This window comes from Lipophrys pholis (assembly GCF_963383615.2).
Source record: "Lipophrys pholis genome assembly, chromosome: 6".
Taxonomy (NCBI): Eukaryota; Metazoa; Chordata; class Actinopteri; order Blenniiformes; family Blenniidae; genus Lipophrys; species Lipophrys pholis.
Genome location: NC_137629.1, coordinates 18,446,943 through 18,458,885, shown reverse-complemented (window position 1 = coordinate 18,458,885; position 11,943 = coordinate 18,446,943). Strand labels below are relative to the sequence as shown.

General features: G+C 43.7%; 1 protein-coding gene across 1 annotated transcript; it reads left to right on the top strand.

The window, feature by feature from the left end:
- Positions 1 to 460: 460 nt before the first annotated feature.
- Positions 461 to 1,460, top strand: fgf20b (fibroblast growth factor 20b; the record flags this gene model as incomplete). The annotated part of the gene is made up of 3 exons (XM_080466391.1): positions 461 to 752; positions 961 to 1,064; positions 1,215 to 1,460. The coding sequence occupies 3 exons, from the start codon at positions 461 to 463 to the stop codon at positions 1,458 to 1,460; spliced, it is 642 nt and encodes a 213-aa protein (XP_080322517.1).
- Positions 1,461 to 11,943: the final 10,483 nt, after the last annotated feature.

Below are 11,943 nucleotides of genomic sequence, written 5' to 3'. Positions count from 1 at the left end.
GTGAGCGCCCCGCCCATTACTCGTCCTGTGGTTTTGCACCTGCCTCACCACCCTGCTGCTACTTGGAGCGCAAAGCGTCCAGGAGCTGCGTTTTACCTGCACTGCAGCGATCACTGAGCCCGGACCGCTGAATTCTCCTCTGCTCTGCCCCACGTTCACTCCCGGGGAGCATCTCCATCCGCTGAGGACAGGTATGCACCACGAGGGCCATCCGAGCAGCGACCGCAGCCCACCTCCAACTGATGAGGACGCAGCGGTGTGAGAGAAAGAGAGAGAGAGATCTGCTGAGTGTTCATGCCTGGGGAGGGAAACCTGCGCGTCTGCGTGTCCTTGCAATACGGGGACATGTGCTAAGTTACGGAGGAAGGAGGGGGGGGCAGTGGCAACCAGGTAGTCCTACTACGCAAGAGCGCTCCCTCCGTCCGGACCTGCTGAACTTTACCCGCTGAGCTTTGACGCGATGGCCGCTGCCGCTCCGGCCGCTCTCGGGGAAGTTGGAGGCGTTCTGCACGGCATCGAAGGAGTCGTCCACGTCGGGTCGCATTTCTTCCTGACCCCTCCCGGGGACGGTCCGACGCTGCTGGGGGAGCACCTCATGCCCGGGGACAGACTCTACCGGAGCACCGCTGCGGATTTAACGCACCTCAAAGGGATCCTGAGGAGGAGGCAGCTGTACTGCAGGACTGGATTTCACCTGGAAATACTTCCGGATGGCACAGTGCAAGGGACAAGGAAGGACCACAGTCGTTTTGGTGAGTACTGATTTCTAATGCGATTGATTGCTGAGAAAATGCAAGAATATAATGGATGAAAAGAAAAAATATATAAAACTAGTCTTTATGTTCCATTTCACTTGTTTAGAATTGTTGGCAGAGTTGAATTTAAACTGTTCATCTTCTTTGGTCGTACTCTTTCGTCTTATCAAAGTGTGTGCTGAATAAGCTTGTTCTTCTTCTGCAGGTATTTTGGAATTCATAAGCCTTGCTGTTGGATTGATCAGCATTAGAGGGGTGGACAGCAGACTGTATCTCGGGATGAACGACAAAGGGGAGCTGTACGGCTCGGTGAGGAACTATTGAAGTTGATAAGAAATCCTCATAGCTTATCCAATTTCATTAATCTCTAATAATCACATAACAGATTTTATTCAGAACATAATTGGTTGAATCATTGCCTTTCTGCACTGCAGCCTAACACTTCTTTACTGTTTTCAGGAAAAGCTCACGGCGGAGTGTGTCTTCAGGGAGCAGTTTGAGGAGAACTGGTACAACACATACTCATCCAACCTCTACAAACACGGAGACAAAGGGACGCGTTATTTTGTGGCATTGAATAAAGACGGGACGCCAAGGGACGGGACTAAATCCAGGCGGCACCAGAAATTTACCCACTTCTTGCCCAGGCCCGTGGACCCTGACCGTGTGCCCGAGCTATACAGAGATATCCTGGGACACAGCTGAGACGCTGAAGGCCCAGTCCCAGATCAGGAATAGCTGCTTGAAGCCCCGGCGAGAGCGGGGTGGGGCAAACAGGAGAGGGACGCGAGGCGGGGATGTGGTCCGGATTGCAGGCTGGTGGACAGCAGCCCGACCAGCAGGGATAAAGGCACCGGGGGGGCCTCCTGTAGGAATGCACGGGGCCATCTCTCAGCAGCCAGGAAGACGGGCTAGAATGTCTGCACGCTCGGCATGAGGGGGCCGTTTGTTTCAGAGGGCCGGACGACCCTACAAGTACCTGCATGGATTAGGAGGCGAATAGGAAATAGAGCTGCGTGGCTGTGGAGCATCTCCTCAGTGGCCTGTGGGACAGAGCCGTCAGCTGCCGGGGAGTCTGTGGAAAACCCCACTTTTATATTTTTTGGGGTTGCAGTGTCAGAGCTTGATCAGAAGGACTTTGAAGGAATTCTTTCTTTTTTTTTTTTTAAACAACCCTGTGTCTAGACCTGTTTGAAAAATGTAAAGGTTTATTTATTCATTTTAGATTCATATATTTATGTTATATATTTATTTATTTGAGAATATATTTTTACAGTTAGAATCAAACAAATATAGAAGAAAAAAAAAACTTAGAAACTGTATCAGGTATATAAAGACTGAAACACTGTACTGTTATTTCATTTACATTGAGAAAAGGCTCCGCTAGTGATATATTTTATTAGGACCAAACTTTTTAACATTTTGGCGAAACGTTTACAAGATTCCTCTGATCTTAAATCTTTTTATCACATTGTGGTGAATGTGAATCAGTTATTTTTCATTAGTATTTGTCTTTTTGACCCACTAATTATACCCACACTCCTGTTACATGTTTTCCACGCCGAATCTGAAGACGAATCCTGACAAAACAAACAATAAATGGCTCAAAATATGAACAAAATGCCATTTTGTAAAACATCAGCGATGAAGGTGTTTTATTGATGACTGTGTTCGCCCTAAAAGAAATGACTTTTATCAGAACCTTAAAAAAGGAGATGTACTTCACTGGTTGTTTTTTTTTTTCTTTCAGAGTTTAAACATATAAACCCTCTTACGAGATCACTTGTTGTCTTTCTTTATGGACGCCATTACGCCGAGAGATGAGTCGTTGACCTGATGTGCGCATAAAACTTCAAAGCTGCCCTCCTCGATGCAGTTTCCAAACGTAGCGGTGATGCAGCTACGCGATCAGGGCCAAATAAAATTTGACCTTTCGCTCTGGCCCTGCAGCTTTTAACGGCTGAATAAAATCCCGAGGGCAGAGTGATAAGGAGGAAGTAACTGCTGGTGGTCTGGTTGTGGACATTAAGGTACAAAGACACACTTGTGCTCTTTTGTCTTTAAAGAATATTCCATGAAAACATTGTGTCTTTATTCTTGAGCCACATTTGTAGACAAAAGAAGAAAAATCCAAACTATGTGAGATTGCAGTTGAATTAGTGATTTATGCCTAAGAGGCCACTATCTCATATGTGTGCACAGTTTCCTCCACGGTTGGGAGCAGATCTGTGTTGAAGCATGAAAGCTCAGTCTGTGATCTGTGTGTGGGTGTGTGTGCACGTGTGTATGTGTGTGTGTGTGTGTGTGTGTGTGTGATGGTGAGCCAGTGGGGGTGTCTCGATATGGATAGTCGACCCTGCTTGCCAACTCTCTCCTGTCTACAGCATGATACTGCGGGACTTTCCCACCTGCACACCTTGAACATCAACACTCTCCTGCCGTCGATTAATGGCAGCATCCCAGAGTCTATTATAACCTGTGCGCATGTGGACATCCCCTCTACGTCCAGTAAACACACGCAGGACCTATTAAGGTATGAAAAAGAAGGCTTCGGCGCTCATCGATGGGGCGTGCTCCATTCCTGTCTTGTCCCATCTTTCCCAGCAAAACAGAATAAAAGAGTGTTGCAATGATAGTTTGTTCATGGCTTTGACCCTCAGCTTTTTCTTGTTCGTGTTGCAGTGTTTCCAACAAGACTAAAGATTGAGTGCAGGGCTTCCTGACACTACCTTTTGTAGTCATGAAAAGCAGACTTTGTGCAGACCTGAGAGCGCGGACACCCCGCTCCCTCCCGTCCCTCTTGACATTTTGAAGGTCAGCTCTCCGAACACGCTGGAAATCCTGACTTGTGATACCCGATGCCCAGAAGTGCTCTTTGGCACTTGTTTAACCGATGTTTTTGGAGTCTACTTGGCCCCAAGACAGATGCTTTTGTTCCTCCTACTCCTCCTCCTCCAGGTGGTCCGCAGCTCCTTGCTGAAAACACTTAAACCCCTCATCCGCACCCACTCTGGAGGGCCGACTCACACGCTTAATGGACGCTCCCTGACTTTCATCACCTCCTCAGCAGCGGCCTTAAAGGGCTCTCGAGGAAACCAAATCAAGTGTGTGTATGCATGCGTGTGTGTGTGTGTGTGTGTGTGTGTGTGTGTGTGTGTGTGTGTGTGTGTGTGTGTGTGTGTGTGTGTGTGTGTGTGTGTGTGTGTGTGTGTGTGTGTGTGTGTGTGTGTGTGTGTGTGTGCATGGTGTGGGTCGACGGGCAGGTGTGGAAGTCAGTGATCTTCCTCGTCTATCTTCACAGTGCAGTCAGACAGCACAGGTGTTCCCTCAGCACTCAGGCTCTCACACTCTGATCTCAGCCCTGCTGTTTGTCAGCTGGGGATATGACTGAGCAGCAGAAGGAGCACGGGGCGGAGGAGCAGGGTGGAAATATAGCCGGCTTTGTTGTCTGCCCCCAATTATCAGAGAGCATAATTTCTATATTTAGAAGGCTGCGCGTTTGGAAGACAGGGGAGGTGCCGGGGATCTCACCTGTTGCTTTAAAGCTGTGGCCACTTCTAAGAGTGTGTTTGCGCAGGGATGGTGTCTGCAGCTTTGTGTCATTTCAATCCTGCAACTATTGATTTCAGGCTCTTTGTTGTTTGTTTATTCCCCAGTAAATTGCTGTGCTCACAAATTATTAGCTGCATGTGTGTTTATAGGGATTACAGCAGGAGTGTAAGTATAGCGTTATCCACTTGATACTTTTGGGCTTTCAGAGAGAGAGAGAGAGAGAGAGAGAGAGAGAGAGAGAGAGAGAGAGAGAGACCTGGAAAACATCTACAGCAGCTGTTCACAAATATAGCATCACTTCATCTATCATTCATGTTTTGTGGCATGGCCCAAAAAACAAAACCAAAAAAAAAAAAAATCATCTTTCACACTTTCTGTATTGTACTTTGTTCGAGTTCAATCATTTTTAGTGTCACGGGTAAGAGGATTCTGCGGTCTGCCTTTAGCAAGCAGCAATTAGGCCCGGCATACCTGATTTTTACTAACACTTCACATCGCAAGCTGTCAGCGGCACTGGAAAATATGCTCCTCTGTTTGCATCTCCATGGTGACATGAGCAGAAAACATGGATGTTTAGGTGTTGTGCAGAGCGAGATTAAAAAAAAAAAGAAAAAAAAAAAGGAGAGAAGAGGAGGAAGAAGAGGCCGAGCCACTGTCATTTCTGCAGAGTTTAGTCTCCCAGTTAACAAGGCGCCCACAGAGAACAAAACAGTGCGCTTTGCTGCCAGTCACCGACTGTGTTTTGTTTAACTGAAGGCACCTGAACACGTCGTACCTGAAGGTGGCTGAGCTGAAGAGTCTGATCCTCGATAACAAACACCCAGCTGTCATCTGTCACACAAACACTTGGAAGGTAAAAGGGACGCATCTATAGTTTTACAGCACATATGAGCAAGTCTTTGACGTATTGGGGTAAAATATGATGCGTATAAAAAGTTTGACTTGAGGAGGTTTGCTGACATAGACAGGAGAAATAAATAGGGTCACTCATGCAGAGATTTGAGCATTACAGTCTTAGTTGTAATCAAAGTTACATACAGATCAGACTTTTATCATCTCATAAAACAGGCTGACTTGCTGACAGTGAAGACATATTGAGGTCACTCTCCACATCCAGCAGACGCAGAATGACAATCAAGCTAAACACGCCGCTGTGTTCATCGGTTTGTTGACGACTGTCTGGTAAATGCAGGTTTTCCTCCGAGAATCGAAGTTAAAAAAAGGGCTGCGAGTGTCGAACCCAGCATTACCGCTAAACCAAAACAATGAACTCAAAGACAAGACTGCTATTGAAATGAAAGAATAGCATATTTTCCTCCATCATGGTGACGCAGTAACAAGGTTTGCATGTTCTCCTCTGTTTTCTCCAGATACCCCACCTTCCTTTCACAGTTTATCAACATATTTACGCCACTTGCAGGATGCAGCCCAACGCCAGACTGGACAAAGCTAAATTTACCGCCTTCTTCAGTCCCACACATCTGCTGACCAAAATAGATCAGAAGTCCCCCCGGAGCAGCCGTGTCACTCCTCTTTTTGGCCCCAGTGAGTCCACATTACAGAGTTGCTAATTAGGTCTTGACATTTGGACGCTTTAATTGCCCCCCTGAAAAGCATGAGGCATCAATTAGGCTCTCAGCACCACGACAAACTATCTCTACTGGATAAAATCACAGGATTTTTGGACTGGATGCTCCAACCAGGACTCACACTACACACTGAGAAAAACACACAAACAGTCTGAGGACCGTTTTAAAAGCACACAGGCTTCATTAAGAGTTACTAGATATTTAAGTACAAACTAAATGATGGCTTTGTATTGGTAGCTCTGTAACAGTAATGAGCCTGGGATCTGTGCTGGAGGGGTAGCGATGGATCCGAATGTGCCGCTGATATAAATAGCATCATAGATCCCTTTGATTTCCTCCTCTTGTGCAGCAGTTTGTTCTCCCACTGGGCACCAAGATCTCCAGGGTCAGAGGAAAGGTCAATTGGTTTATTTCAATCACTTCCACTTTTGCATTCTTGCAGACTTTGGAAGCAATTCAATCAGCAGGGAAATCAGCGGCCAGCAGTGTAGAGTTACCAGCCCGTCGTTAACAATGCAAGATGGACGTATCCCACAGAGGATAAATCCTGTTCGGCTCTGAATCACTTGCACATACAGGCTGAAAGCTTTTCAGTGAGGGAGGATTTTAGACCAGCGATGCAGCCCGCGGGCCAAAGTGACACACCAGAGGGTTCAAATAGTCCCTGAGATGCAGGCAAAGTGGAAACATGACAATGAAAGCAAGTAATTTATCATTAAACAAAGTGGCATTAGTATTAAATACATCCATCATCATCAGTGCTACGTTATCCATTTAGGGTTACAGTGCACTGAAAGCCATCCAAGCTGTTATCTTTAATTGCTCCATAATTTAAGATAAAATGCACATTTTTGGACTCTGGTTGGAGAAAACTGGAGAACGCAGAGAAAGTCACTTTCACACAGAAAGAATCCTGGAATCAAACCAGGGATACTTTCATAGTGAGGGCAGGACCTGCATGCTTCCATGGAGGTTTGGATCCAAAGACTTCTAAAAGCTCAGAAATGTGTTGCATTTTGGGCATTTAAGTGTATTTTACCCAAGGCAGCACCGTGAGGAATCATGAAAGAATAATATTATTTATTCTTCTTTTTTTAAATATAAAGTTGTTTTGGAGTTTGTATATTTTTTTATTTATGGATTTTTTTTTTAATCACGTTATCATTATATTTGGTCCCTCGGATATCAGATTAACAGTTTGAGCCATATGTTGAACTAAAAATAGTTTAGAGGCTTCTTTTTACATATACTCACATACTGAAAATAAAAACTTTTCCCATCAATAAACATGTTCTTGTTTACTCAAATGTGCACGACAGTGGTGATATAAATTGCATGCTGCAACAACAGCAAAAGAAAACAACACAACTAATTTATGACCATCAAAGATACTGAAGAGGGGAAAAGAGCAGTTCTAAAAATCTGATGCAAGAAAAGCAAACATCCGTGTTTTCATCAACAGATTACCTCAGTCTGGTTCTCACGTAACTGTTTGTCTTGATTCATCATAGCAAGTCTAAATGTCTATTTTGACCAATTCAAGCTGCAAATGCTGCAAAGTGAAGAGTCCTGCTCTGGTTGGAGAGCATGACAGAGGGAGACTGTACTCTCGCTGCTTACCAGCGAAAGTGGAAATGTGCTTTGTTGCTCCCCAGTCAGGCGGAAAATTGCGAACCCATTTGTCATTGTGTGCCAAGATGCAGAGGTCAGTCGGCGGATTCCTTCATGACAAGCTTACGGAATCGAATGTTTTTCCACGGCCTCACCCTTTCACACCTGCACCTCCAGGTAAAATAACAAAACCAGGGGAGAGGGAGAGAAAGGAGGGCTTAGAGCGAGCGACTTAAAGACGAGGCCGGGAAAAACGATACGCGGGAAGAATTTACCGTGAAACACTGCACGTCTATTGGCCATTTCAGCTCATTTCAGCCCAATATACATTTAGCTCACTGTGGCAGATGAAATGCCGGGCCTTGGCCAGAGTCCAAACCTGGAGAATACCACTAATTACTCCTGCGTGTGACCACGGAACACTCTTACAGGCTCCAGGAGGTGTTGTTTGTTTTCCTCCCATTGAAAACCGAACTGCCAGATCTGAGAGATGAACAGCAACACAGAGAAAAACTTTTCTGGGGGTCTGAGTCGCCACTGCAGCTTCCCACAGATGTGGTGGATTGTGAATATGCGACCTGGTCCTGTTTATCAATCACACACTTTTATGGAGTATGTTGCAGAGTGCGTGGAAATACTCTAATCTATCTTATGTATCCCTCCCTTCTGCTTGCATTCAATCATATTTAATAAATATTTAGCTCCTTTGCATTGTGTGAAACATGTCAAATGTTTATATTAAAATATTTTTAAATTTAGGTAAGGTCTTGTGTCTTATCTTGCCTGAATTGCATCATTTCTTCCATTAATAAGAATTTGTACATTTATATTGTTTCTAATCAATCAGTTTTTCAAAAGGTTTATTTCTATCATGTGATACAGTGACTAGGATCATCTTTATATGATGTTTAACACCACATTGATTAGAAGCATGATGGGGGGAACCAAACAGATTACATGGATTACCAGGATCAATCACATCTTGTCTGCTTTTTCAAATTTAGTTGCATTTTTTGTATTAACCTGGTTAAACTATGTAGTTTGGAAAGTTTTTTAGGAAACACAGTGGTGTGAAATTATCAAACAGGATACAATACCCAATATAGTTTAGAACTTTGCACCACTGCTGCAGACAAATAGCACAGCCAACAAATCATCCGTCGAGGAAAAGTCTCTGAATAAAGCAAATCATTACATCAGAACTGAATTTAAAAAGATTTACTTGTGTTGATGCATTATTGTGTTAACACAGCTCCAGTCACTGATAAAAACATCATGTGGACTATAAATGTTTGAGCTGCTGAATCCTGTCCAGTTAAAACCAGCTCTGAAGTAGAATTAATCATAAAGTTTAAATTGGACAGTATTTAAGTTGTCATTGCTTCCGTCAGCACACATTAAAAAAAAACTGCACCTTGCTTTTGTTTTGTTTTTTAATCTAAATTTTTTGATCCAAATCTTAACTGTGCTTTCAGTCCCACGGCGACCAGGACCTGCAGACTGAAATCTCAGTGCCAACAACGGCTCCAGTCTGCAGCCTTGCCCGAGGCTCAGTGAGGCTGCAATTAGGCAGAGCTGTTCTCCGGCTCAGTGCTAACGTCAGCATGCCAACACACTCACAGGGTTGACTGTGGCCGTGTGGAGCAGGTATAACATTATCGTGTTCGCCCTCTTAGTTCGCTGTGGTTCCGTGTTAACATTTGCTAATTAGTGCTGAAGTTCATGGGAAAGATCACCTTTATATGAGACTATTTGTACGAGGATTTCTACCATGGAGAACATACACGATGCAAACTTTACGAAATAAATCCTGGAAAACCAGGGTATTTTCACCGCGCGTTGCAAGTGCTATGGCCACTCTACGGCCACCAAAGGCCCAAGAGCAGGGCAAAAAGATAGAAGAGTTTGCTTTGCCTCGGATGAAACCCCACAAGCTCAAATGGAAGTGTGACCACCAGTTGGAAATGTTAAAGCAAATACATTCAAATTGGCACAAAGATTTTTTAGAAATAAAGAAAAGCTGCATGTAAGATGATTCCCCACAGAGTCAACATTTACAGCACAAAAATTCACTCGTAATAAAAGTAAAGAAATAAAGGTTGGGTGGCTCCAGCTGAGGAAACAATAACAGCAGGATCTCCGCTGAAAGCTGAGAGGAAGTACATCTTTCACACACACATTGAAAATAGACGCAATCATAAACAACACAATGGTTTTCAGAGGCAGACATTGTACATTATTGATTAGAATAAATATCTTCTGTATTGTGTTACATTTTGCATTTATCTTAATACAATCAGCTGCAACTCGTGTGTGAACAATATCATGTTAGTGTCATATTTTGTTGGTCTTGTCATACTTTATACAACAAGATGAAGCAGAGAGTTTTTATGGCACAGTTATTGTAAACTGGTGAGACGAGACCCTAAAATTAAAGCCACAGTAGCATCGTCCTTCACCCTCCTTAACAGTAGGTGGTGACAAAGCCTTGTGATTTGAGTCGACACCATAGAAGAAGACCCATAAAGTTTGTTTACATGCTAACTGAGCTGGTAAAGGAGGACAAAAACGTTTTTTTATCCACATGAAAACTTTTAGCTGCAACATTTTCAAAACCACACCGGTCTCCGGTTTTTGAAATGACCAGCTTTTCTCCAACGACGTGTTGATTCAGTGCACCAGCATCTGGATCGGCAGAGACACATTTCATTTCCAACATGTTGTTTTGAGATGCTGAGTGGGCTTAACAGAGACAGCTCATAATATTGACACCAAGCATGCGAACTACGGTGTTTTCAATATTTCTCATGCTCCTGTGTGCAAGGTGATCTGTATCGAATCTTTCCATCTGCACTATTTGGAACGAGCTTCATTAAAAGACTAATATCGTATGAAAACACTATTGAGTCTGTTTAAAAAAGGGTGAAGTTAAGAGTCCTCACTTTCTGGTAATTTTGGCTCATCAGTTTGTTTGTTTTTAAGCGGGGGGGGGGGGGGGGGGGGGGGGGGGGGTTGGAAGTTTCTGTGTTTCTATATCATATTATATTCTACTATCTCAGGTTCAAATTGTTTTTGCATTCAATACATTCAAAAAGTTGAACTTTTTATTGATTTGAGTCACGGCTTCAGATTGGTCCTGAATTCAGACTACGTGAGAATGACTGTCGAGCAAGTAGTAGATTTTAAATATAGTATAGACTGGATGTTAGAGTGACCCACTACTGTGGTAGTTTAATTCTTATTTAAAGTTTGAATTGCATTTCCACCACCAAGAAAGCCGTCAATGAAACTTCCACATTTATTTTTCTGTACTTTCAATAAAAACCTGATGAGTAATCGTGAACAGCTGATATCCTCCGATAACATTACTGTGCACATAAACAGAGATTTGCCGTACACGACAATAATCTGTGGCTCTTACATAGTTACATTGTATAAATCACAGGGCTAAACAAGAACAAGCCCCAGCGAGTCACGAGGCTTCGAGACCGTCACTTAATTCCCGGTTGTTTTTTTGGAAAATAAAAAAAAAAAGAGTGTCTGAGCCAAGACAGAAAACCACTTCAGAGGAATCGATGTAAATCAATAGTCCTGTAATCTCAGAAACGCTACAATCAATCCCTAATTACATCACAAACGCACAGCACACGTGTGTGGAATATGAAAGCCGAGTGAAAGTTGGATTAGAGCCGTTTAAACATGCATTGTAGGGATTGTAACCTCAGAACACGGACAGAACACAGCAGGTTTCCAGTGTGTGTGTGTGTGTGTGTGTGTGTGTGTGTGTGTGTGTGTGTGTGTGTGTGTGTGTGTGTGTGTGTGTGTGTGTGTGTGTGTGTGTGTGTGTGTGTGTGATCTCTGGGAGTGTGAGCAGGGTAAAATGTTGTGGGGAACTTCAAACAGGCGTAGCAGCAGAGCTCAGATCCTCCTCCACAGTAATAACTTTGAGTGCTTCTGGATGAAGGAAATCCCCTGGCCTGGAAAGACACATCACTCTACAGAGGCAGAAACACACACCTACACACACTCACTCACACACACACACACTTTGACACAACCAACATAGAGACTCCACCTTCAGATACCACCACAGGAGACTAGTAAATGCTACCTAATCAGTGTTATGGTGACAGTCAGTGTTGCACATTAAACACTTGGGTGCGATTTTCACAAAACAGCAACAAATCCAGACTTTGCGTTGTTTTTACAAGGTGAGAAAGAAATACACAACACACAGCACAGTAGCTCAGTTATTTATTTTCCCTGCAATATGTCCGCACCTCTCAGGTGGTGTGAGAAATGCAGCACAATGTACAGAAAATGTAAAGAAATGCAGAGAGACTTCAGAAGGAGTAAAACAAATTGAATCTCTACTGCAGTAAACACATATGTGACAGATCCTTTGGACACTATGATAGTATGAACACCTGAAACTC